Here is a 27,669-nt window from a genome sequence, read left to right on the forward strand (position 1 = left end):
GCCGGGCGCCGTGCAGCAGGCAGGTGACGGTCCCCCGGGAGCTGTTGTCACACGGCACGCTGCAGGAGGCCCAGCGATCACACCTGCATGCTTGTACCCCACTCCTCCCAGCTGTGCACACAGCCTCTCTGTACAGGCTCACCCCCGTGTATATACGCAAACCCCGTCGCCTGCAGAGCCAGGTCACCACTCCTTCCAGCTGTGACACTGAGCATCGCATGGAGCCCAGGGCACAGCATCAAGAGCAGCCAGGGGACAAACCCAGCACGAAGCAGCCCCGCGGCAGCTGCCTGCTGCTCAACAGCCTGGCTGCAAACAGGCCCACGCGTGGCCACAGGCTGGTCCCGAGCTGCAACTGGCATTGGTCACGGAATCACGGTTATCGAGCAACTTTCTGTAACGCTGCAAGGAGTCTTCCAAGCACTGCCTGGGGTCTGCGCTGCCGCATGCTCCGCTGGTGTCCTGGCTGTGCTCAAAAATGGGGTGGAGAGCAGCTGCCTGCCCGTGGAGCCACACAGCAGCCCCACACAGGGTGTGTCTGCGCTGGTGGCAGCAGGGGAGGACAGAGGAGAGCTGCTGAAAGGGGGCTCTGCAGAGCTGCACTGGGGCTGCAGGTGGAGGGGCTAAGTCATGCAGGGGTGCACGGCCCAAGGCCGGCTGCAGCCAGACCCCAGGAACAAACCCGCGGGAGCCACAGCAGCAAAGGGAGCACAGAGTGAGTTCCTCCCTCGGGCCCAGCTCAGTGCCACCACCTTAGCAGGAGCACCCGACAGCAGCCAGCACGGCAGGGTGTCCACCTGACAGCAGCATGCACAGGCTGGAGGCTCCCGGCCCCCACCAGAGCCCAGCCCCAAGGCTGCAACCCTGCCCGCAGCCTCCAGCTTGGTGCCAGGGCTCACCCACCCACCAGGGACCCCCATGTCCCTCCCCCCTGCCCCCAGGCAGTTTTCTGAGCACAGCCAGAGCTCCACCTCAGGGCCCGGACCCTGCAGCAGCTGCAAATCCTCCAGTGCAAAACCCGGGGGAGCTCTGGCTCCAGGCAGCCCAAGCTACCCGTGAAATGAGCACACCCCAGAGCTGCAGCCAGCCCAGCGCTGAAGTCCCACATGCCTACCTGGGACGCTTCTTAGTACATAAAGGCTCCTGCACCCCTCAGCACCAGCTGTTCAGTAGCAGAGGGGCTGACCCAGGTTCCCCAGTGCCAGGACACGGATGCCCTGCTGTATTCCTTGCAGGGGAAGAGGGGCGCGGGGCTGCAGCACGCTGTCCCACCCCCCGCCGCCAAACCCTGGGACTCACTCTTGCTCTGTTGTGACCTTTTATGACTTCAAACCCTAGGCACAGGCTGTGCCGTTTTCAGGCACCAAGTGGCATCCAGTGTTATTTCTTCAGACCCAGCCCTGCACGCCTGTTTCAGTGGTCTCAGTGTTGTACAGGGCCAGGCCTGGGCCCCACAAGCACGGGCTGGAGCCCCCTGGACCCCGCCAGGCTGCCTCAGTGAGCTGAGGGGAACTTCTCGTCGTCTCGTTTGCCGTGTGATGAAATATAGCTGAGCGAGCCAGCGCCAAAGTGACACGCCTGCCTCTTCTTCCTCCCTCAGACCAACCGCGTGCCCCCCCCAGTGCGAGTGCTGGGGACAGGGGGAGCTGGGCCAAAGGCAGGGAGTGGAGGTGGGGAGGGGTGGGAAAATGGTGTGTGGTGACACCGGGGAGAATTGGGGTGGCACACACCACCTAACCACCCTCTCCCAAAGAAAGCTGTGCCAGATGATACCCAACACCGTTACCACCCCACCAGGACAGACTTGGAAAGCTGCTGCCAGCCCAAAGGCCCTTGCTGCCACGGGCTGGGGGGGGTGACACTGACGCGGTCGAACCTGCCAGGCATCAGCGTGCCCACAACTCACATGCTAAGAGCCAAGAGAGATGTGGGGTGCAACACTGCCGCCCAGTGCAGAGGCTGGAGAACCCTTAGCCACATCTGCAGCACTGTTTCTGCCCCAGGGGCCCCCAGCAGATAGGGAGCAGCAGCAGTGGAGGGCAGGATACAGGCCGGTTGTGTTACAGAAACATCTTTTATTGAGTTCAGGAGGCAGAGAACTTTCTCAGCGTGATGACGACCAAGGCCACAAGCACAGATGTACCCAGGAGGGAGGCGATGACAATGGCACCAATAGCTCCGGGCCCCAGCGAGCCTGCAGGGACAGAAAACAAGGCAGCGTGAGGCTGGCAGGTCACAGAGGAGAAGGGCAGTCAGGCTCAAACCCCCCCGGGGAGGCAGACAGCAACCCTGCTCCCAAACCCCTGCGGGAGGGACCCGCATGCAGCCCAGGGACCCCGTGGTGCCGCCACCGCGTACCGTCCCCGGTGTCGAGGCGGTGCAGGTGGGTGGTGTCCTCGGGCTCCAGCTCAGAGGTGTACGGGGGGAAGGCGGTGGCGTCTGAGAGCCGGGCTGTGGTGGTGGCAGCGTCGAAGGGGCCGGCTCCGGAGGGCAGCTCGGGTGGCTCATTCCACAGTGTGGGGACCGGGCCCTGCGGGTACTCTGCTGGGAGACAAGCACCGACCATCACTCCTGCGCACGGGTGGCCTCAGCCAGGCTGCTGGTCACAGCAGGAGCCTGGGAGAGCCATAGCTCAGCCAGGCCCTGGGCTCCAGGTGCCCTGGGACAGATGGAGCAACTCTGAGGGCTGTGAAACCCATGGGACAGAGCCCCAGGCTCTGGGAGCACACCCCCAGAAGACAATGCCTGGGCTCCAAGGTGAAACCAGGTGTTCACACAGCACAAATGGCACAAGGGAGACTATCACACCCCTGCAACAGACAGAGGCCAGCCAGGCACCCACACACAGCCTGCACTGTCTGAAACCAGTGCTGCTGGGCCCTTCTGCCCCGCACCGCCACCTACGCGGTGCAGGACACTGGAGGCGCTGCCCGAGCAGGGGAACTGCATCCCGCGGGCCCCAGAGCCTCAACTTCCCTCTGCCCCCACCTCCACACTGTGCTAGGGAGATGAAAGGAGAGCCGTGCTCTGATGCTACCATTCACGTCCTGTTATTTCTTCCCCCTGTGGGGTCGGGAACCAAAGCAGAGAGCCCTCCCTGTTTGTGTGTGGCTGAGCCGAGCGCTCCCCGTCAATGCCTGCCTTGTTCAGGTGGGCCCCGGCGGGAGCGGGAGACATTCCACAGCTCCCCGCTGAAACCGCTGGGAATGTCACACTAGGATGGGGAAAAAGGGAAAAAACGAACAGCATCCAGTTCCAGGGCCCACCTGAACCGACACGGTGGTTTTCTGGGCCAGGAAAGAGGGCAGCAGAGGAACTGGAGCAAACAGCCCAGGCTCCCTGGGGCAAGGCACAGGGGTGCGTATCCATCCTGCACGGTAGGTGCAGGAGGGGCTGGGTCACCCAGGCACAGTGTGCCTCACTGCCATGGGTACACATGGGCTCACCCCTGCCCAGCCTCTCCAGCACCCTCCCGGCCTCTCCCTGGCCCAGCAAGGGAGGTGGCAGCAGCGCCAGCCCCAGCTTTAAGTACCTGGAGCCCTCCCTGCCAGTGCTCTGTGGGAGCAATGAGCACTGAAGGACTACGCTTGGTTCTCCTGTAGGAACCCTGCACCCAAAGAACAGGAGGGCCAGCACCAAAACGCCTTTGCTGCCTGTGCAAACGCCCAGACAGGACTTGCCGCGGGGCTCACATCAAAGAGCGGCTCCCACCTTCCTTAGAAGCTTTCAGTGCTGCCTAACAGGCTTAGGAACACAACACAGCTCTAGACTAGATTTGCTAAGTCCTTCCTACAACCATAAAAGCTATAGGATTTTCATGGTGAGCTGCCAGCTTAACTCTGACCCAAGGAGCAACAAGATAGGCAAATCAGCTCCCAGCCTGAGGTCTGTGCCAGCGCTCGCTCAGGCAGTGACCCAGCGCGCTCAGGCTGGCTGACCCACCCAGGGGAGAAGCTGGACTTGGCATTCACCACTACTCCCATCTCGGGTCCCCAGCAGGAGTGCACAAGAGTTGTGCTCCACAACTGCTCCCCAGAAACACACGAGCCCTTGGCAAGGCCCTTCTCAATCTGCCCTGCACACCCAGCAGCAGAGCTGGAGACACATCCCATCCAGTGGCTCTTCCGGAAATAACTATTTCCAGTGGACCTCTTTTCTCAAAATCCTGTGGTTTTGCTACCAGAGAACAGATCAAGAGTAAACACAATTTAGTGGATAAACGTAGTTAAATCAACATGGAAAGGACCCAAGCAGAGCTAGGGCTACTTAGTTAGCAATGGTGGCATTAGGAAGCTGTTGGTTTAGGCACGAACCAAACGCGTGTAACAGTTTGAAGCCCTACTTCCAGGCTGCTTTGACAAGTGGAAAAACTGCTCACGGAAGAGCTACACTCTAGCTGTGACCTTCCTTGCTGCACCAACAGCGACAGGGCCAGCACCAACAGTGGAGCCATTCCCACCTGGAAAGGGGGAGCCGTGCTGGGAGGAGGTCACTGTTGCATTTCCCAAGAATGTTTTTCTCTCCAAAGGCCAAAATAGCTGGGCACACCCCTTGCATCGGGCCATGGGTCAAGGTGTTACCTCAGGCAATCTGTAACAGATGCAGACACCATGCAGGGAGACTGTAGGACCTGGACAGGCTCTTTCCAATACCCTGTTCTCAAAGGGACAAGGAGGCAGTGCCACCCCTTCCAACAGCAGGGCAAAGGCTCGTTTTCTAGCCAGACCCACGAGTCCCAGAACGTCTCTCCAGTCCCAGCAATTCAATTCCTGAAAAATGCATTGCAGCTCTCAAAGTAGGGCATTTAGGACAACTTATTTTTGATAGCCAAGTAAAGAGGAAACAGTCTAATTTGTTTATGATCTCAGTGACTTAAGACCTGTATAGAGTCTTGAATGGCTTCTGGATAGGTATTTTGTGAATTCCTCTCACGTGATTGAAGCGTACATTCAGTCCACCCTCACAAAAAGGGCAGAGTGCACTAAACATGAGGTTTCTGTTCCAAGTTCTTGTGGTTTTCCCTTAACGGTACTTCAGCGACTGCAGAAAACCCAACTCCCTTCAGCCAGGCCTGGTGCTTCACTACCAGGAGCTGTCAGCCCCGCAGCAGAACCACGCACATGAAGTGAAACACCCGTGTCTGACCACCGAGCACCACCTGCTCCGCCAGCCCTCACTGCCAGCCCTCCTCACCGCACCTCTCTCGGTGCTGCTGGAGCAGCTGCCAAGAGCCCTGCAGCACTCTCCCTCCTGAACTAACAGCATTTTCCCTCCTGAACTAACAGCTCACATCTCACATGCCTCCCTTCTCACCCTTCTGCGAGAAGTGCAGCCACCCATCTAACTATCCCCACACGTCCTGCTGGTTTCCTGAGACACTCGGGCACTCACGCCCGCTCCCCTTGGCAGCACCACACAGCCCGAGCCCAGCTCGGCCATGCTGCTGCTGGCTATGAGCAGCAGACTCGTGAGGAGATGCAGTCAGCGCCATGCTCTCGGTTCAGTCCCCTGGTGAAAGCAAGGAAAGTGAGGGGGAATAGCAGAGTTGTAGCTGTTGCCAAAAACTAAGGCGGCAAGACAAGGGGCTCTGCCAGCCACCCGCTCAACACGCTGGCGGGACGGGCAGCCAGGTGCAGGCGTGGGACACAACTCAGGAGGCTCAGGTCCCTGCTCCACTGACGTTCTGTGTAACCACCCCAAGTCACTTCTCCTCCTGGGCTTGGTTCCTCTGTACAAAAGCAGGACTCCAGCAGACCTAAATATGACCCACAAGAGAAAAAGCACAGGCAGGCCCAGGCCTTCCCACATGCACGGTTACTGTCTTTACAGCAACCTGCCGGTTATATTGTCACATCCTTACTGTGACAATGGCACTGTGCCCCTGAACAAATGCCTCCAAGTGACAGATCAGACCCAGCTGCAGCTCTCCACCGGCAACGGGGAGGCTGCATGTGGCCTCCAGGGGCTTGGTGCAGGCACAGCACTGTTAACTTGTACAAAAACCCAAACACGTTGCAGTCTTACGTGAGGGTGTGCAACTGAGGATTGAAAGCCAAGTATCAAAGGCAAGTTAGCATATGGTTTTCCTGTTCACCCAAGAACTTAGTAGAAATTAAGAACTACCAAGAAACATGCTAAAAACACCTCATCCACCACAAGAGCAGATGCTTAACATCTGAGTCAGAGACACGTTTGTTAGCTGATCCCATCAGTCTTGGGATCAGTCCTATCCCTAAGAAAATCCACCCGTTGTGCTTGCTCTGAGGTGAACAAACCATGCAACTCAGCAGGAGGGCACACAAAGCGGGTACCAGGCTGCTGGCGCACACAGGTAAGCCCACCACTTCCCTGCCTCAGCTCCGCATGCTCTGAAGGGAGAGGAACCATGGCCCCGGGGCACACGCAAGCCCTCTCCCAGCACCCACCCTGTCTCAGCACTGGAGCACAGACAGAGGAACCGCCACTCCACAGGCTGCTCAGTCAAGTGCACTTTGTAAAAATACAGCTTGGGAGCACTTATGGGAGAGGTGATAGAATGAGATGACAGAATGATCTTAATTACTGGGGTTTTTAACTGTGCGGAGATGGAACCCAGAGAAAAATGGACTAAAAGTAATCCATTGCTCTGCAGCAGGCCAAGTAGAGGATGACACAGATGACACCTCTTACTTCTCATATGTTGAGACTACAAGTCATCTTACTTCTGGGAAATTGCCTTCTGGGAACTGCACCACTTACCCTCCCTCTCAACAGCACAGGTTAGTTACGACTGAGGCCAAAAAAAAAAAAAACCAGAAAAAGTATCAGCGTTAGTACACAAAGAAATACGAGTTTCTGAATGATGCAGGAACCCACCAAGACTTCAACTACATGGACTGTAGTGACATCTAGAAGGGTGGACGCCAAGGGCAACTTGAAGCAACTGCTCCTTCCATGGTCAGTGAGGAGGCTGGGTGGGCTGCGGACACAGTGACATGGTCTCCTGTGCCCCAGATCTTGGACGGATGAAAGGTAAGACTAGACAAATCTCCACAAGTGATAGCTCTTGAAGCTGGACAGATCTGAAGGATCCTTCGAGACACCCCAAACAACCAGAACCTTCCCCCAGGCACATTGCAAGACCTCAAGGCAGGCAGGCGTGGCCATCTAACATCTTCAACCCTGGAGAGCAGTCACCAGTGACCATCACTCTTTGAACAACCTGATTTCAGGACCTCATCATCCTCAAAGCCTGTCAATAGATGACAATGAGATGTTCCTCCTCCATGGGATGATGCTTGCAAAGGCAAGAGCACCTGTTCTAACCTGAACATGGCACACCATTTCTTCCGCCGCCACCATTTACAGGTTAACTTGATGCCAAACTCCACAGCTCACATCCTTTTCATAACTTGGGAGCTCTTCTTGCTTTTTTTTTTAGTTACAGACTTCTGTGTCTTTTTACATCCATTACAAGGGGTGGCAGTGGTGCTGGGGTGTGCGCTAAGGTTACCTGCTGCTTTCTGGAGCATGCTCTCCACCTCCAATCCAGTAACCTTAACCCTTAACCAGGAGCTGATAATAAGTACCAGTAATTTATAGAGCGTTGATGCTGCGCAAGTCTGAGTAATGCTCTACAAAGACTTGTTTTAAGCCTGGACCTGCTAGAACAACCATGTCTTTAAGAAATGTCTATGACAAATTATTTAATTCCCATATTCTAGTACTTGAACTTCAAAAGTTTCCTAATAACCTTTTATTGTATTATTGCTGAGAACAAAGACAAGTTGCTACAGACAAGGCCTTATCCTGTGCTTTCTCCTTTATCATAACAAAGACCATCTCCTGCTCTGCTTCCTTCCCATCCTCCGTATCCACACCGACGTGCTACTGCAGTATAACGTATTTCCACGAGCTCAAAACAAAAATCCAGGAGCCCACATCAGAGTTCAGATACAAAAATGCATGACTCCGAAACTAAGGCCTCGGCAAAGTCTTCTTACCAACCTGTGATTCAATTGGAGTTCTGGACCCATTATGGGGATTGAAACTGGTTTTAGCAATAGAAAAAAGATTCTCTTCACCATCCGACCATGCTCTAGGTCTAAGTGCCACTTGCGTTTGAAGAAAGCAGAAGTGGAAAGAACATGGTGGTGCAGAAAGCCCTTACATTTGACCCTTTTCCTGTTGTACCTACATGGTGTGGACAAAGAGGGACTCAGGTGTCATCCCTTCTTTAACAAATGCAATACTGGAAAGAGCTTACTAGCTCAGAAGTTCATATTTTCTCCAGTTGGAGCCCTGAATACTCTGCTCAGGAAGCCAGCCTAGCTGGGCAAGAAGCCAGATCAAGGTACACAACCCACCAGCACCCTGGAAGCGCCCTGCTACACCCCGATGGCAAGCCTCAGCTGCCAGGAGATCCTCCATGTCTTGCTGAACTCCCAGGTGCTTACCCCAAGGCTTTGGCACTAGGTAGCTCCTGAGTCACTGCTGTGACAGAATCACGTCCAACGAGGAAAGCAAGACTCATTCTGGACCTCAGGGTGGCATTGCCAGCATCCCCTACAGCCCTGTCTGAGGCAGAATCCACTTTGCTCTCCACAGAGGGCTTTGCTACGGAAAGTACGAGGTGCTGACATGGGAGGGCAGGGGCTGCGTGAACTCGGAGGCCAGCGACGGGCTGTCCAGCCCCAGGTAGTCACAGCAGGCACAGGGCCAGTGCAGGGATGAAAAGAGGCCTTCATGGGGAGCACAAAGGGCAGCCTGTGATGTGCGAGTGCTGGAAGCTCGAGTGTAGAGCAGTGTGGTTCTGATGAATGTTAAATAAACTTGTTTACAGAAAGGCTGGGCTGCATGTATATGCACAGAGACCAGAGGGCTGTCTGTATGCCCTTCCCTTCTTTGTCTCCACAAGGCAGGAAATTTCCTTTTCTAATGGGGTGAAATGCAGAAAAAATTCCACTATGTGCTAAAAGCCCCCGTACTGGGGATGGTAACTCTCCACTCCTAATAGAGAAGAAAGTTGTTCTGCTCCTGGGATGCCTCACAATCCAGGCTGGTTCCCTCATATCCTACTTTGATGTAGCAAAGAAAAACGAACTTAAGAGGGCCTCAAACTTCTAAAATGCAACTGTGAGAACGCATGGAGCCTCTCCTGCGCCCCAGGCTCTGACTACTGCATTCATCAATGCAAAACTCTGAGAGCTACCGGCCTCGCTGGGCAAATGAGGATCACCCAGTAACAACCTGGAGTCTTTCACAGGATCAAAGTGACAAACAGAGGCAGTGACAGTTGGTTATAAACTGCAGCTGCAAAGCTGAGTGATGAGCAAGTACACAGGAAAGCTGGCAAGGCAGGGGAGAGAGTGGGCATGCACCAGACCCTGGGAACTTAAGGTAATATGAAAGATTCTAGCTCAGAGAAGAAGCAGGTCAAAGTCTCATTGACAATGAATTGATTTCTGAAGAATGAAAAACTCTAACAGTTAAGAAAAAAAACTTACCTGGTTTTGGGGAGGAGCACTGCTACTGCTTCTGGGAGCATAAGCAAGGTATAAACTGGAACGTCATGCTTAAATTATTAATGTTCCATTACAGAAAAATCAAAGGCTAGCATTTGAGAAGGAAAAGATGCACTTTTTATGGCTCATCTCACAGTTACTTTGAAAGTTCTCCCAGCAAGAAAGCATCTTAAAGTAGTGGGACGTACAAGGGCGATACCAGCTACAGTAACTCTGTTCTTGTACCTGCAGATGCAGTCATCAATTCCCCTGCCTGTACGAAAACTCCTTCAAAAAGCCTGCTGGACTGCTGGCCAGGATCTCCCTGGTAGGCAAGGTGCAAAGAACAAACCAAGGGAGCTGCAGTCTAGTGTTGCACTTCTCGGAAGTCAAAACAAGAATTCAGGAAAACAAGTGCTGTGCTCTTGCCTGTTATCTTGGCCTGAGCCATCTGTTCAGCATCTCACCTGCATTTAAGGAAAGGCAGTTCCCCACAGGAACAAGTAGGGCTGAAGTTATTAACAACCTCCTTGAAAAACTGTGCCCAAGAGAACAGGTGTCCCATGCTAACCCTCCTCCCTTCACAACCTTTCTGCTGTTTCAGGCTGCAAGTGAACCATCGCTGAGCAGGGGTCAGAACTAGGTGCCCTGCTAGCCTGCTGAGGCTGCAGTGCCTCGCTTACACCCAGTCCTAAACAGAAACTCAAATGATTCAGATAGACAACTCAGCTTTTGACTGAGCTACATGTTTTCACAAACAGCTTCATATTTCTATCTAGAACACCTGCGGTAACATACTCTGCTGCAGCAGAAAACTTAAAAGGAACCAGAAATTGGCAAATAGGCTTTAGCTGAAGAATTATTATTTTTTTTTAACTTTATCCTACAATTAAAAGTAGACAGACAAGCTGTCCCATCAACTGCAAAGCACACCCCATCCACTGTCTACTGATCTATAGTCACCGAGACTCACGCAGGCACTACTGCTGTTCATCTCAAGTTCACAAAGGATTTATGCCCTTCTCCCCAACAGCAACATGGTTTCAGGACAGAAAGTATATTCTTACTTGATACTACCCCACTGACTTCAAAGCCCATTTCCATTACTCAGTTATAATTCATTAAATACTTATGGATGTTTTTAGGGGAGGGAAAGGAAGATGGAGCTACACGAAGAGAGGCAGGTAAGAGACCTATTCTTTCGGAGTGTAAATGCAAAGATCCTTACCTGCCAGCACAGCAGGGAGCAGGATGCTACACAGCGTTAGCAGGACCAGGTGAAGGACTCTGTGGTAGGGCATGGCTTCCCTCAGGAAAAGCATCATCAGGAATTCTTAAACTCTTCAAAGTACGAAACAACTTCGAAATTTCACTGGTATAAAAACTTTGTCTAGTCAGGGCAAAAAAAAAAAAAAAAATCCTTCACAGGAGCAAGTGGATAGAGTGCAAAGCCCAGCAGAGACTCGCTCTCAACTGACTTCTCGAGCACACCTCCTCCTGAAGGCAGCTCCACCCTCTGAAATTTATGCCTAAAACCCCATAGGCAGCCAAGCCGTTAGGCATCCGTCACCCTGCCAGGCCAGTGCACACACGAGCAGTTGTTGGTGAGCTCTTCCTGGAGTACCCGTCCCCGCGGCCACCCCGTCCCGCAGCACAGCAAACAGCGCCGGCTTGTTGGGGGCAGCAAGCCCCAGCACCAGGCTCGAGGGCTCTGCTCGCCTCTGCCTGCGGGGTGGTGGTGGTCCTTCCATGGTGGGCACGGCAAAAGAACAAGGGCCTCAATCTTTTAAGGTTAAAATACTCTGAAACAGAGCCAGAGCAGCTCCATGGCACCCTTGTTTTCTGGCCGCAGTGCTTCAAGGTGGACTAGGAGCTGTGTGTGGTCTGCCCTGGCAGAAGTACCCCCTTAAAACCTGGTAACAGTCTTCCAGGGGAATCTACTTTGCCAAACCATACCTGCCTCCTCCTCAGGTTTGAACTGAATAGATACTGCCTCTTCCCGCAGCCTCCTGCCATGCTGTCCATCTCCTTCACATGGATTCATGAGAAATTCTCAGCAGAGAAAACTGAGGTTAGTTTTCAGTCACATTTGCACTGACAGAGACTTGGGAACAGCTGAAGTGAACAAACAGAGGCACACTTCGGCTTATCAGAGGACAGAATAATTGCATTAGTAGTGTTTTTTTTGTTTGCTTTTAAAATTCGTATGAGGATGAAATATTTCATAGCTTCTGCTTGGGAGATGTTGTAATTCAACTACATAAACATCCCCAATGTCAGTTCTTTATGTTCTGAAAATATGATACAAATAGTTTTATCTTAAGTCTCAGATCCAGAGTTTTCTGGTAAATGATCTCTGATTTTGGCACTCTCTGACAGGCAGCCAGATCCAGTTCAGCTGTCCTTTTAGATGATTCTACTTGGTGCAGTTCTCTGCAAAAGCACTTTGCTTTTCCTGCTTCCCCTCGCAGCAGAGACTGAAAACCGTCTCTGCAGCGAAATGAGATGTTTGGAAATAATCTGGTGAAATAACACTCAAAAGAAACCTCAGATGTCTAGCATCAAACTCAACATCTTTCAAACTTGGACCACAGCCCTACTAGCTATCCAGGTTCGTGTCCTGTCTGAAAGGAGACTGACGTGCATAAAGATGCATCATCAGGTGCAGATGCAAAGTTGCAGCTCCTATTTTTCCCATCCCTACCAATGCAAGAGACCTTTACTACTGCAATAGGCCCTCTTTTAGTCACAGAGGTGAAAAGGCAGTGACCTTAGTGTACAGTCTGAACAGAAAAGCATCTTACCTTTGTACAAAAACAGAAGTCAGAATATTAAAATACACGAGAACACGATCTCTTCCCCACAGGTCCATTATCTACAAGCTCTCGGAAGCAGAGCAAGATCCTCAAGATTTCACAGATCACTGCACATTCTCCCCGCTTGCATTTCTGCATTTTCATTTAGCAATCAGTGAATTGTTCCTTTCGAACTCCCCAAATGAGCTGGAAATTAACAGGCTTTTTCTTGTAGACCAAAATTAGCTTGCAGAAATTAGATCATACCATTAAAAAACAAGGTACTTATAAACCAGAAACCTTATACACCAAAGTAAGTGAAAATTTTAAAACAAAGTCAAATGATCGGCCAAAGCATGTACTGTTCTCTCCAGGACAACATCTGAACATAATGCAAAACTAATATAAGTTCTTCGCTGACTTGGTATTTCTAGTGGTCATGTGAATGACAGAATAACATTCATCATTAGCCTTTACTGGGATTTTCCACACAAAAACAAGAGGCAAGTAGCAAAAAAGAGGAAAGTAAGATTTTGTCTAAAAAGAGAAGCATGCGAGGTGTCCATGTGGACTTGAAGCCGGGGGGGGGGGGAAATAAAACCTCCCATTTAGAGAAGGGAATTGGAGTGGGCGGGGTGGTACCACCTGGCAAAAAAAAGGGCTCCATGACCAAGTGTTTGTAGTAACAGAAAACCAGACAGGGCTTCATCTCTCCTGCATAAACAACATGAGTGTGAATGCACGTGTTTCTGTATGCAGAGAGGGGGGGCAAAAAGTTAAAGCTTCCTTGTCAAAATTTTCCAATCTTGACTTACTGGTGTTTATTTGAACTCTAAAATTATCAAGTAGAAAAAACCCACCGGTATTCCTCACTAGGGAAGAAATAAAGCAGCAGTTGTTGTTCCGCATCCTGTATACTTCCTTCTTGTTTCTTGACGAAAGCTCATGAGTGTCAAGTTTTGGGTCAGTTTTAGCATCAGGAATTATCTCAAAACTCAGCTTCGACAAAAGCAAGCAGAAAATTTGCTCTGAGATATAATACAACCAGGTTTTATTTAAGTTCTCTCTTTCCCCCCCCCCCACACTGGCAAAAGTTCAGAGGGAGTTTAAAGTTTTGTAAACATTTTAACTACCCCTCTTCCCCCTTTTATGAATTTACAAAGCAAAGGAGACAGGGAGACCAGATTTGCAACAGTTCCAAGTCTCTCCATGCTATTGGATCCAAAAACTATATACAAGTCTGCAGCAGTCTCTGTATAGTTACTGTACACGTTTGGGGGCTGGGGGAAGAGAGAGGACAAGGAGGACGAGGGGAAGGTGACCCCAAAAATGAATAAACCAAACAAAATAAAATACAAAGCCAAACTGCTCTTGAGCAACTCGAACTGTTTTCTTTAGGCAGTGATGACAGAAAGACAGACACCTTTATACACCTCCACCAAACTGCAGCGCAACTCCCTTGGCAGGTTATAACCCTCTGGGAATGGGAGATGGGACCAGGGTGTTGAAACTAAGTGCATTTGGCAGTTTTAGTTTTATTTTGTGGTGTGTGCATGTGCGTGGGTGAAGAAGGGAAGGCCGTGGTAATCTTTCGGTGAGAGAAGAAGGTTATGATTCCATACTTAAACATGGATCCAAGTGAAGGTGCGTGATGTAGCTTGAAGTGTAGACGATACGCAGGGCTGTCATTGCACGTAGCCTCACCCTCCACAGTCTCTTTCCATTACAAAAGGGCATCTCTGCTTGTTAACCTAAGCACTGTTTGAAATGACAACTAAGACTGCTGGGGTATGTATCTGAAAGCCAGTGTTCACTCTCACCAAAGACTAGAGATCCAAAGGTAAAGATCCTACTGTCTCTTAAACGAGACAAATTTGCAGGAAAAGAGCTCAAAATAGACTGGTCCTAACCCTCAGAAGGTAGCATTTAAGGGATAAATTCAACCTGAAAGAAGAGATGCCACCCCTCTTTTTCCTCAAGAGCAGAAGTCCCCCCTCGTCCAGGAAGGCTGGAGTATGCTGACAGGAAACTCCACCAGCTTCAGCATCACCACCTAATGAAGACAGACTCGAGCTTTCCCTCCAAAATAATGTGCTGAGAAGGGCTGGCAGGGGGTGTGCAACTTCAAACCAACCCAAGCTAAACTGCGCCCGCCACCGCCCCTCTCCTGCTGTTGCCAGTTCTAAGGTTAGCTTATGAATGCAACTCCTGGCTTGGGAGAGCACCACTTGCCCTGATGGAGCGCGGAAGTCAGTATCTGTGTGGCATTTTGGTTTTGACCAACATCTGTTAACCACAAACTCTCTCTCTCTCTCTCCATGACTGCACGTGTTGGATGTGGTAAGAGTAACCAGGAGAGGGAAGCAATGGTTTGCAGGATCCCAATCGATTTTTTTTCCAGGTATGTCAGCAGAAGAAATCACAGCACAGTGAAAGCTTGCTGCCAAAATCAGCTTTGTTGTGAACAAATCCTGTCTCCCACCCTCCCAGGACTCTGAACAAAGTCCACTCGACTCTAGGCTGACAGCAGGAACGATGCCTGTGCAGTCCTGGGCAGAAAGGGTTTGCCGGGGCTAGAGGAAGCAGCCTGAGATGATTGATTCTGTGATTCACTGCGAGGCGAAGAAGAATGCATGGTGGAGAGTACTGTGTCCAAAATGGAGAATCCAGGGTTAACAGATGCAGCAAAAGCCAGCTGATTTGCACATGCTCAGTAGTCTTCCAAAGTCTCTATTTCTCCCATATTGAGCCGCTCTGATGAGGCATTCACTGAAAACCCTGCAAACCAAAGAGGAGCTGTGTTATAAGTCTGGTTGTGGTATATTCTGTATGATGCAATGCATCTGTTACATGCAGCAGCTGTTTAAGATAAAGAGAATAGATACCAAGTAAAAACCCAAAGGAAAATATGGCTAGATGTAACAACCCTAACTGTTGTGTCCCCCCCCGCCCCCCCCCCTCCCCCCCAAAAAAAAACCACAAAGATAATTCATGTACTTAGGTAAGTATCGCTTGGTCTTTAGAAACAGATCAGTAGAAGCCTGATTTCAACTTTAATTTTCAAGACGTTATCTGCAGAGCTAGTACGGTATCTAGGTGCTGTGGAGACGTGGCTCAGCAACATCTCACAAGACAACGTGTTTGAACCAGCTGGTACTTGGGAGTGCCTATCGCAGTACTTACAGAGTCCAAGAGGCAGAAATAAGTGTTCTGTGAGCTCAAAGTGTTGATCATGCTTAGCACTTCAGAGGGTATGAGCAATGCTACTCCTTATTTTAAAAGCATAGACACATGCACCTAAGAAACCTCGTGGAAGTTCCATGCATTTCCAGGCCTTTGCTTTTTTTTTCTTTAATCTCCTAGCTCAGGAGGATATGAAAATGTACAAAGCTACACAGGGCTACCCAGTTGGCTCAATATACGTCTATACTTTGAACCACACTCTTAACTATAAGCACCGAGGACGCAATGACACAAGAGTGAGAAAGCCAACATATTTTCTACAAGGAAAGACTCTAATGTTATATCATATGGAAATTTTCTATCAAGATTCAGTTTTTATTGTAGCAACCCCATATGAAGTATAAGAAAGATGAAAAAACATTTTTTTGTGTTAAGCTGTTAAACACAAGCCTGGCATTTCATTGTCTTGAGACCGCTATATAGGCTTGCTCTATGCTAGAAAACAAACCACTTTTCACAGCCATCATCTTCAAAGTGTTCTGCTTGGGATGTTTAAAAAACTGCTGTGGCTCCCTCTCGTGGTAGTACATTACCTAGAGATTTTTGGAATTTTGTAAGAGTGCACTGATTTTTAACAAGCTGTTGTGTTAGTTCTCTTATAGCTGAAACTTCATAATTGCATTTAGTGATTTCTAATATCAATTGACCAAGTGCTTTTTTTTTTTTTTTTTTAATATCGAACTGATCACCCACATCAGACTCACTAGATAGTCATCTAGGGTGGCGTAAGTCAGGATTCCACTGAAGAGTTCATTACACTTCAACACAGAAATCAATTCAACTGAAAAGCACTGATTGTGCTGATAACAAAAAGACAGCGACTTGCAGGTGTATAAAGCACCTTGCTATTAACCAAGTATGGGTTCGGCAGTGCCAGCACACCAAATACCTGCTCAGTGTAGTGCCCTGGTTTCCATTTCATCACGCGAAGCACAAATAGGGACACATTTGTTCTACAAGAATACTTCAGCAATGTATTACATACCTCAATGCTCACTGCTCTCATGTAGATAAGTGATGCCCATTTTCTTAAAGGCCACTTAACAGAAACCTTTCCATCAACGCTGTAAGCGCAGGCCAACAACTATCCTCACAAAAATTGAGAGAACAAAAAAAGACTACTAACTGATGTCAGCATCTTCACTGCCTTCAATTCCAAACTCTTCAAAACAGATATATCTAAAGGCCTTGTTTGTTCTGCTGCACTCTTAAAGATCCAGGCTATCTACGAGAACAGCCACGTGTCCATGACAGGCAGCTTCCTTGTCTCAGAGACCAAAAACTTACAATACATGAAAACATGGTTTTTGAAGTCTTCAGAGTTGTTTTCATCTCTCAAAAATAATGTTAATGACTATATTGTTTAAAAATGAAAGTAAACAACTAAATTACATCTCTTCCCCCTTTACAAAACTTTTTTCTCAGGCAACTAAACCCACTCCTAATTTACCCCCAAAACACACAGTGTCACTAACAAAGACACTGCAAGTCTGTCTTGTTCTTGATATCAACGGCAGTCAAAAAGTTCTCTGTAAGACCCCTTTTCCTTATCTGCTGGTTGCATTTGGACAAAGAATGAATGCACAGGAGACTCCACAAGAGACTCCTCTGTTCAAAAAGTGTCATTAGTGATTTACATCACTACCTTGTCTTCTACTTAGCACAAACTTGAGGCCTGAACTGCCCCAGCAGCAGAGGCATTCAACAAAACCTCTTACATGAAACTGATGCATTATTTTAAAAATTCTAATACTGAAACAAATTCTAAGGACACTTCAACAACTATCTTTTCTGCTTGAACTCAACACTCCCATTTAGGTTAACATGATTTTTACACTCAAGGCTTTTCCCAAAAAAAACAATTAGTTTCTAAAAATTAAAACTGACCTAACAAGCTAGGATCTGCGCGAACCATTTTCTGTTTCTTCTTCTTCTTCCCACTCTGCACAGCCTCAAAATTGGATTGCTGGTTGTTACTCTGATTGGTCTGAAAGACTGAATGTAGCGAACTATGATTCATCCCCCACACTGAATCCTAGAAAACAAAGCAAACACATTATAAAATGGAATTAAGTTTTGTTTATTTATACTGAAAACACACAGAGAACCCAAATCACTTTCTGTATCACACGTGGTAGCACTAAGCCACTGATGCATCCATCCAGTATATCTACCTCATCTTCCTGAAGTGTATCCAGGATCAGCATGCTAAGATATTATTTGATCCACAGGGGGCTTCAGCTGTTAACTATAAAGAATACTTGATTCTGCAGTATATGTTTGAAATCTGCTTCATTCTCTGCCTTACACATGGCCTGTAAAATCCTGCTCACCCTCCTACCAATCAATCAGAAATGCCAACTCCTCAGACTGGAATACAGTATTTATACATTCCTAAGGACTGTAGCAAGTAAGATTTACCTGTTGCTGCTGCTGTTGCCGCTGTTGACTGGCTTTCTGTTTGGCACGGCGCTCAAGAAACTGCTTGGCAAACTCCTTGGCCTCAGGAGTGTCCCCAAGATATGCTCTAATGTAATCATGGACCTCATAAGGAGATTCTACTTCCTTCAGGAAAGAAACAAATGTGGGAACTGCAAGAAAAAGAGACCATGAGAGTGTGTGTGCAGATGTGTGAACACATGCATGCAAAACCTACACCCTTTGGATTTGTTTCAAATATTTGCTAGTCTAGTACCTACAAACAGCTTGCCCTGGTAAGCTCCCTTTGGTAGAGTCCCACAATGTTTCATTCATTCTATAGGGAAAGCAAGGATAACAAAGCTAGTGAATGTGATGAGAAGGAAAAAGAAATCCTAGGGATACGCTGGCAGTGTCTAAAGCTGATGGGCTAACTGAGAAACTCATTCAAATGCAGTGCCTGGCCTAAATGGGTAACACTCTCCCCTTCCATAATGCTGCCATCAGTACGTTCTCCTTTCTGCTGAAGGATGACAAGAGCACACTCCACAGTGGCTGACATAACCCACAAACACCTGCAGTTCAACAGCTAGTTCACTTGCAAGCCTCCTTTATCATCCTTTTTTTCTTTAGAATACCTATGTTGAACTGAGTTGTTTGTTTTTTTAAACATGGATAAGGGCAAAACAAATCACAAGCCAGGAAGACACCATTGCAACAGGCTGTCACCTCCAAAGCACAGAAGCTCACTGCAGAGATGTGACACACAGCAGCACTGCAGAGTCACTGCCTCTTCAGACACCAGATGCAACTAATTACTTTGTCACAGGTGGGGCCAGGTTACTTCTAGATTCCCTCCTCCAGGAGGAGGAAAATTGCAGCACTGTATCTGTGTGAGGTGTCACCCTGGCTCTCGTAGCAGCACTGGTTCTACAGTCATGTCCAAGGTCTCCAAAGAGCCACAGCTGTGCAGCGTACAGATGCTGAAGCACAGGGATTTACACAAGTCAAGACCAGAGGCAGCAGAACGCCTGCAGAGCTTTGCTACAATGGAGGTATCAGTTTGTGATCTCAGAGTGGGAGTTACTTTATGTGCCCTGCAGCACAGTTGGGCAAAAAATTTCACACAATTTCACACAAAAAATGCTTTGCACAGGGACGTGATAATTTAGCCTGCACTTGAAAGTGATCTGGATCCCCACTCATCCGCCTGATACTGCATTCACCATCAAGAAGTTCTCAGCAGAGCTCTGCGTGGCAGACTTCGGAACTATTTCTTTCCAAGCACCCTTTGATGTGTAATATTTAGTCCTACAAAAACCAGAGAAGATGATACAGCAGTTCTTCAGACCCGTATTTAGAGCTAATGATACCATTTTGCTGACTGCATTATAAACATTATTTTGAGTGAAGTCATTACTTTGCTTCAGAACTATCTGCTCAGGAAACAAACCGGATACTGTTTTTCCACAGCAGAATAGTTGCAATCCTTCCCACCTCTTACCATCTAAGTTGTTGGCTGTGTTGAGCGCATGAAGCATCTGTTCACACCACTGAGTGAATCCATCCTGGGCTTTATTAACCCCCTGGAACAATTTCAACAGCTTCTCCTCTTCTTCTACCTTCTTATTCTGTCTACTTGTAATACCTACAGATTTACTGAGATAAAGAAAAGGCATAATACATTATAAACTAACCCTTACCAATAGTACAGTATACAGCACAGTGCTACATACAACACTCACTAGTTTACACAACGCAAGCACTGTTTAAAAAACTAATTTACCAAGGAGATTCCGAAATAAATAATGAATGGCTACCTATTAGCTACTTTTGTTGTCCAAAGAGATCCTGAGTGACACAGAAAGAAGTAAAATACATCAAGATACTGTAACTGCTAAGTCATCATCTCAGGAGCGGTAGCCTTTCTTTGCAAAAGCTCCTTCCCCAGTTCCTACCTGAGGCTGGCATTGCTTTTGTTTTTATTGGTCGAGTTACGAGGTCCCACTTCCTTCACTGCATCATCCCAGAAACCCATGTTTGAGTTTTTGGTATCAGCATTACTCCAGATGCTACTGACTAGGTCAGATGCCCACTGGTTGCTGGGATTAGTGTTTAGGGAGCCCCACACTGAATTCCCAATGCTGGTGTGCAGGTTAGAGTGCTGTTGAAACATAACAAAGAGATCCTGGGTATTAGCACCAGACCTGGCAGAGCAGTAATGAACACACACGGAAAACTGTCATGATCTGTTAACCTCCACATACTGATTAGATAAACAGTGGACGTACCGTAGTATTTCTGACTCTGTTTGGCTGCTGGTGCTGCTGTTGCTGCTGTTTCTGCATCTGCCTTGCCTCTTCCTGCTGTATCTCCAACAGGGACTTGGTAGTGCCTGTTGGTTTAGTGACATTACCCCAGCCTGACAATTTTTGCTGCTGTTGTTGCTGCTGTTGCTGGAGGGCTTTCATTAGTTCACGCTGCTGACGCCTTTGCTGTAGCAAACGAAACAAAAATGCTTGTCCATACTATCAGGAGATCATTACTGTTCCAAATTCTTGCTGAAAATTTTTTTTCAAACTGATTTCATCTTATTCTGGAGAATTCTGAAGTAGTACTATTTTTGAGCTGTTACATTTCCTACAAATAGGGATGCACTAAGTAACCAGGGAAAACAAGCTGTTTATTAGCCCAAAACAGAATGAACTTGTCTAATAATTATGAATGCTGTCTGCTAAGCATTTGGGGTCTTGGAGGAATATCTTCTCCTACCACTTATTTTTCTTTAACACGTCCTGGTCTTGTGCATATTTGCAAAGCTATATGCTATAGATGTGAAATCATTTTATATTGTTTAGTGAACATATTGCATTCCTAAGGTTTAAAGAAAAGGGTAGAGTTCCCCACCCTTTCAGATATTTATATTTAGAAGCTATAAAAAACCTTCACAGTACTCACTGAATCTACACCTGAAAGATAGGATTTTACCTGGATTATACTATTTTAAGAAACTCATCCTCACCGTTACTTCTAATATCTTAGTCAACAGTTAAGCAGTCACACAGTGGAGTCCACTCTAACAAGTTCAGCTCCCTTAGCATTAGTATTTACCTCTTCTCGAAGCTGCCTTTCTCGTTCCTCTTCTATCTTTTGTATTTCTGCCAATGACAGTGTGTTCTGGGATTGACAGCCTCCTGAATTTGACTGCTGACCCCATGTTGAAGATGAAGGGAGCTGTGGCAAAAACACACCATTAGGGATTACAAAACCTTTTAACGAACACTGCTGAAGTATAATCATGAAAAAAAATCAATATAAGCTCAGAGCACAGGGAAAAGAAAGGCCACCTTTAAACTTCAACAAAACATTTCAAAGTATAAAATGTTATAGCAGTATTAAAGTGTACACTTCAAGTATAAAGTATGTTTCTTCAAACTGCCCTCTGATGTATCATACTGTCAAAGATAAAGCACATCAAGAATAAGGTAATAAATACCTCGCTATCTGAAAAACAGCAGTTTTCATTCCAAAGACTTCTGAAACTGCAACCTTTAGAAACTTTGCACTGACCCTTCCCCACTGGAGCAGAATAAACATCTGTATTGACCTGCAAATCCCTTGTCAGTGAGCTTCTTCTGACTTAACCTTTTCCTTTTTTTTTTTGCAACTTACCTTCCTCCTGCATCTCCCATCAATTTCAAAGCCAACTTCTGCCCCTTCCAGATAGTCCGTACCTCTCTGGCTCAGTTCACGCTAGCCTAGACAATCCTGAATTCCTGTTGTGGTTTTACACAGCACACTAAGTTAAGAAGGAGGTTAAGCCATAGAAACACTTCACCTTCATCTGGGCAAGTTGCTGCTGTTGCTGCTGTTGTTGTAGCCGTCGTAAAGCCTCCTGCTGCTGCTGCCTCTGTCTCATTATTTCTTTCTGGCGCTGGAGTTCCAGCTCCTTGCGCTTTCGCTCTTCTTCTTCAAGCCGTTGTCTGGCTGCCTCTTCTTCCATGCGTAGCCGACTTTCCTCAAGTCTCCGTTGAGCTTCCTCCTCTTCACGTGCCCACTTTGCAGCCTCCTCTTCCTTCCCAGCACATAAGGAAAAGTAAAGTCTTAGACTTAGAAAATCTGAACTACTTCTGCTCTTTGGATTTGAGATCCTAGCAGAAGAAAGGGGCCTTTGTGCCTTTGATCTGTGCTGTTAAGTTTACCATTTCTCAGTCAAGAAAGTGTATATCAGCTAAATACTCTCAAAATACAAGTTTACCCATTTTTCCACCACGGGACTTGAAAAAGAATGACATCTTTAGATCAGGCTAGCTAATTGTCTGAACCACTTTCCTTCTAGAAGTCATGCATCTTGCAGTCTGAGCTTATTCTATTTGCTTGTACAACTTACAGTCAAGCACTGGTGTACTTTCAATAGAATAAAACTTGACGGGAATAAGGGGAGAAAGTTTTTAATGTGAAAGAAAAAAAACAAACAAAGTGATGTTTACTGATGAAAACTAGAGCTGCAAAAGAAAAGATGCTTCTGGTAAAAAACAAGATGATTGTGTGGTGGGCCAGAAATGGTAAGGAGCCCTTACCATTTCAGGTAATCATCAGGGAGGGCCCTGAAAAAGATTTTTTAAATAACTAGCAAATCCTAAATGGACTAGAAGTTAATAAGCCACTCTCATTTTAAGATTTGACGTAGAGCCTGTGACAGTATAAACCAGGGGACTAAAAGCTCAAGTTCATCAATATAAGCTGCTAAGGCTGACCCCAAAGGAAAAAAAATGTTAATAGTAAAACAATAAAAGGGAAGAAAAGCTTCAACTCTGACAGACTTGGCACAGTACAGAAAGACGGACAAAACTGATCATCTCAGATGATATTAAAAACAGTACTATGGTAAACACTTGTAGAATGATGATTTAAAACAAATTATTCCAGTACTGTATTCTGCCTTTCCTTTGAAAAAAAGAACTAGAAGTACTATGCTGCAAAGCCATTCTTAAGGCTCAGATGTGAAGGAAAACATTCAACACAAATTTTCCAAAGGGCAGATCAGATTCCGATTATTTTATCTGAAATGAGGAGAGACGTAATGTCTGTGAGCTTTGCCTTCCTCCACAAAAACTGATGGTCTCTCAGGCATGGATCTAGTTTCAAAGCTTGTTGGCTCTGGCAGTCTCCATAATTAGACATAATGGATCGATCCCCTTAGCTTGTTTTCACCTGTTTACGAAGTAATTCTTCTCGCTGCCGTCTTTCCTCCTCTTCTCTTCTCCTCTCTTCCAATCTCCTAAGTGCTTCCTCTTGCTGTTGCCGTTCCTCCTCTTCCCGCTGCCGTCTTAGTGCAATTTCCTGCTCTCGTTGCCGCCTCAAGGCTTCTTCCTGGAGTTGGGAACAGAATGTCAATCTATAAATACCAAATCATTGATGAACCACATCAGAACACAGACTACAACATGGTCTAGCTAGATGAATGGCCTCGAGGAAAGATTCTTAATATTTTGTTTTGCCAGTGCTTCGCTTAAACTTAAACAAATTGAACAAGTTTAGGACCTACAAGTCAACAGGTTTTCGGATGCATCTCACAAACAAATGAATTATTTTAATGAATAATGAAACACATGAAATCAAGCGTTATCTTTGTTTTTTAAAACCATGGCATCGAGAATGAAAACAAAGGAGGGTGCAACTCCTCCTTCCAGTCTATACTAACTGAACCTGAACATATATATTTTAATGTGATCTCAGCAATTCCTTTTTTGGCTTGTTGGCTGTAAGTGGAAATTTCTCCTACTTAGGGGAGTTACTAAACATTGACTAACAAACAAGTGCACTACAAAACTGAAACCACATGTCCAGACACAATAAATAATAAGCCGAAGAAGCCCAGCATATTTGAGGACACTGAATCTTTGCAAGCCCCAGAGATATGGAACTCTATGAAAGGGCTTTGATCGGCCTCTTCCTACACTACTTAAATATCATAGCCAATGAAATGTCTCGAGGGCTTTGGTTTTGGCCTATCGCTAAGTTATTTAAATAGCTTCCATTAAGTTATGTTTTGCTTTCCAAGTAGCAAAATTATTTGATTAACTGAAAAATAAACATCAGTAACCTTTCCTAATGCTGTCAAGATCAACAAATATTTTCCCATTCTGCTACCTGGTTTTTAGAGGAATAGGACACAACCAGCCTTCTGCTGGTCTCTTGTGTACCACAGAGCAGGTGCACTCCTGCCCAGCTTTTCCCCAGTTGTGACCTCCCCTTGCATAAAATAGCTTTTCTTTTTGCTGCCTTTTCTGATCTTTGAAATCCAGCAACTGTGTAAAGGACACCCTGTTTTTCATCTCTTCTGTCCTACTTATTGGACAAGAATTTAAGCTTCCATATTTTCCTTTTGAACAATCAGTACTGTGCAAACGTACTCTTTAAAGTTTTCTATAAGTAATATAGAAAGAACTAAGGGAGATGACTAAGGGAGACTAATTGTGCAAGATAGATGTATTAATTTTGAACTCCAGTAAAACAAGAAGTTAATTCTGAAATCTAAGAGCCTTATACTAAATTGCATACCAAACCTTTATATAGACATGGCATAGGTACACCGCAATACCAACTGGAGCAGGTTTCTGATAGCAGCTCACTCCAGATGTCTACAATATTACTGTCAGTAGACAAAGCATTTTTCATACCCAATTTACTGCTGTAAATTCTTCTACTAGCTGGATATAAAACAGTAGCCTGTGAATTATTTCCTGTTTAATCATTTAAGGCTTTGATTTAACATTCAGAAAAGCTTTGAGCACAACGCACAACATCTAGACCATTTTCGTAACCGGGGCCTATAACTAAATTAATGGGACACATACAGTCAAGTCACAATAATCACGTGTCCCAGTGCAAGTGCTGAGAATTTTCTGCTTCCTGTTGCTTTTACTGAAAAGTCTGATGAGGAGGCTAGAGGTGTGCCAGTATTTTGCTTGACTAGAGACCACACCAAGAGCTTGGCTCAAGACACCCAGCCACCAGCCAGGCTGGGGGACGTTTGGTACTAGTCATCGACATAACATGCAGTACCTGAGAGAGGTGAACAAAGTCACCAAGTCCTCCTACATAACAGGAGTTCACTGACTTCTCTGCCCTACTTTGCTTTTTGGAAATAAGATTGGCAGTAACAAATAAAACTGCAGGGATCTCTCTTCCTCGGGAATCCTGGAAGAGACATTGCTGAATGACAAGAATTAACAAAAGACTTCTCTCCCCTAGAGAGCTAAAGATAAACAGTAGTGCATCAAAATGAAAAAGCTGCACGATCATAAAAAGCTAGGAGCCACATATCTGATAATTCTTTCTAGCCACCCTTCACAGCTATAGGAAAGGCTCTCTTAGTATTTACTTCTGCATCTTTCTTATTGTTCAGTATTTTAGTTTGAGCTTATGACCAAAACTGTTGAAAGCTCTCCAGCTTTCTGCTATTGACTTTTATGGGAAATAGACAGACTTGCTCCTCTGGCCTTTGCTGCTCTCCCATATTCATAGCTTCTGACTCCAGGAGAGTCCCAGCTTTCTTAGCATTAACCACCTCTTTTCTTACAATTACTTTTAAGGACACATATTGCTTTGTAGACAATTTACTTCAGATATTTTAAAATACCTACAATATTGCCCAATATCCTTAAGTAGTAATTCTGATTTCAGTAGTGGCTGCTTTCTTAAAGTATTCTAGAACTTTTACAGCTGGTAACACCCTCAATTCCCCTTGCCTATGTTAATAGGGCTTACGAATCTTTTAGTTTTGTAACATTCATGTTTGGGCCAAATGCTTTGAAGAGCAACAGTAAAGATATAACTCAGACAATTACTAGGTAAAATTATTAAACCTCAAATTGTGTTCCTGAAAGTGATTAGTCATTACAAAATAGAAGATATGAGATCAGACGCAAAAAATAAAGAAGCTACACAAGCTGGGAAATACTGTTTGTAATTCTACAGTGCAGGCAATTGATGAAAACTAAGAACAAAACTGGATTCAACATTTGGTACGACATTTCATCCTACAGAATTGCTTTTTTTTTTTATTTAGAATTCACCATCAACAGCATATTTACTAACCTTATATACTAGCCTTTTATGCAGTATTACATCAAAAGCCTTCCTGATGTCCAGGCAGATTAAGTCTACTGCTTCACCCCTCTCAGCTCTCACTGTCACCTCCTCAAAAGAAGTTAATCAAATTTGTTAAGCATCATCTCCTCTGTATAAATCCATGCTAATAAATCAGTTCATCCCTGACTCTACAATGCCTTCCAGTACAGAAGTCAGATTCAAATATAAGACCAGTTTGTTTTTTAATTTAAATAAATAATATTTTTCTCTTTCCAGAGAAGTGCTTAAACCCTTTCTTATCTTATCACACGTTCCTGCTCAGAATTTTGCATTATTGCAATTATTACACTGGTAATGAGCTAAAATACTTGTTACCATTTTTCAATCCCATTCTGCTTCCTCCTTGTAAATAATTATTTCCCACTGACATTGCAGAAAGGGAAAGTCAGATTACTTACTGTACAAATCTAGAGTGGCCAATAAACTTCAGAATTTAATGTACGTTTCTAGGAAGTCATACACAATGGCAAAACTGTTAGTCTGAAAAGAAGCATATCCCAAGTCTATTTGGAGCCACAATGGATGAAACACATTGAGATACCAGGTGATAACTGAAAAATTAGTTATTACTAAAACAGATACATAGCAACTTAACTCAAAAGTTAAGCTTTGGAGTACATTATTGCTTGAATGCTACCGTAAATCCTGAACTTGAGCAAAGGATGCTTTTCAACTGGATACCATCATGACTTGCTGTACACAAAGATGATATATTAAAGCAAGTAGACATTTACTTATTGTAGACTTCGTTCTTAAAGATCCCATGAGAGCTAACTATGCAACACACTGTGTTCTGTTAAAATAGATCTTTGGTACCAAAATCCAAACACTGAGTGAACTAAGGTCTATTACCACGCTGCAAATAAAACTAACAATTCCAGACACTTCTTTGGAAATGTCTGAACCTTAAAATCAGAAAACGCAATTTTACAATTACCTAAGCACATAAAAATATCATAAAGAAAAGAAGTATTTATTACTTCTTGCTGTAATACATGTGCTACTTTAGAGGCCATTTATTGACTAACTTTATTTGACTAACGAAATAAGCTCACCAACGTGCTTGCCCTTATCCTTTTATGTGTAGTGGAAACTAACTTACATATTTCCCTCCTACTATGCTTATAGAACAATTAATGTTTCTTCTATGCGGAATTTAGAAGTAACTGCCAGAAACTTTATGCTAGTAATGCCTCCATGTTCTTCTAAGAAGAAAGGACATGCCATAAATCCTACATACATTCTCCTGCTAAACACAGGCCACATCATTCATTTTTAACAAATATGCTTGTCCATTGCTTCTAAACTATATCCCTTCCTGTCCTAAGTATCAGCTTAAGAAAATAAAGCTGATACTAAGACATAACCCAGATAATTTCTTCAGCAAAAATGCTTTACTAAATTAAAAAAGGAAAAAGAATTTTTGCATCGAGTTGTTCCTCCTGTATATCCCTCTACATTTGATTCATTTAAAACAGATGCTTAGTCTGCAGTCTAGTCCCTAACATATCCTTATCGAAGCACTAGATTGCATAAATGGTCAATAAAGATTACACATAAAATAACTGGGCAAC

At 45.9% G+C, this 27,669-nt stretch overlaps 2 protein-coding genes across 7 annotated transcripts in view; both read right to left on the bottom strand.

Annotated features, from left to right (window-relative positions):
- Positions 1-2,066: 2,066 nt before the first annotated feature.
- SNORC (secondary ossification center associated regulator of chondrocyte maturation) lies at positions 2,067-10,969 on the bottom strand. The gene is made up of 3 exons (XM_035544753.2): positions 10,711-10,969; positions 2,359-2,544; positions 2,067-2,194 (listed from the first exon to the last, which is right to left on the bottom strand). Exons 1-3 carry the CDS (start codon positions 10,805-10,807, stop codon positions 2,085-2,087), a joined length of 393 nt encoding a protein of 130 aa, XP_035400646.2. The 5' UTR covers positions 10,808-10,969; the 3' UTR covers positions 2,067-2,084.
- Positions 10,970-13,251: 2,282 nt separating this feature from the next.
- GIGYF2 (GRB10 interacting GYF protein 2) overlaps positions 13,252-27,669 on the bottom strand; it is a 78,831-nt gene continuing 64,413 nt past the window's right edge. For 2 of the 6 annotated variants that reach the window (XM_035544760.2, XM_035544757.2), the window contains 10 exons: positions 26,042-26,143; positions 23,153-23,311; positions 21,777-22,013; positions 21,050-21,172; positions 20,230-20,433; positions 19,897-20,102; positions 19,443-19,597; positions 17,942-18,111; positions 17,408-17,555; positions 13,252-15,055 (listed from right to left, as the gene is read on the bottom strand). In XM_035544760.2, coding sequence (XP_035400653.1) covers positions 14,988-15,055; positions 17,408-17,555; positions 17,942-18,111; positions 19,443-19,597; positions 19,897-20,102; positions 20,230-20,433; positions 21,050-21,172; positions 21,777-22,013; positions 23,153-23,311; positions 26,042-26,143 — 1,572 coding nt within the window. In that variant the 3' untranslated portion in view covers positions 13,252-14,987. The remainder of the gene's footprint in view (positions 15,056-17,407; positions 17,556-17,941; positions 18,112-19,442; positions 19,598-19,896; positions 20,103-20,229; positions 20,434-21,049; positions 21,173-21,776; positions 22,014-23,152; positions 23,312-26,041; positions 26,144-27,669) is intronic. The other 4 variants (XM_035544759.2, XM_035544758.2, XM_035544755.2 and 1 more) reach the window with 3 other exon arrangements.

Source organism: Cygnus atratus, chromosome 9, assembly GCF_013377495.2.
Source record: "Cygnus atratus isolate AKBS03 ecotype Queensland, Australia chromosome 9, CAtr_DNAZoo_HiC_assembly, whole genome shotgun sequence".
Taxonomy (NCBI): domain Eukaryota; kingdom Metazoa; phylum Chordata; class Aves; order Anseriformes; family Anatidae; genus Cygnus; species Cygnus atratus.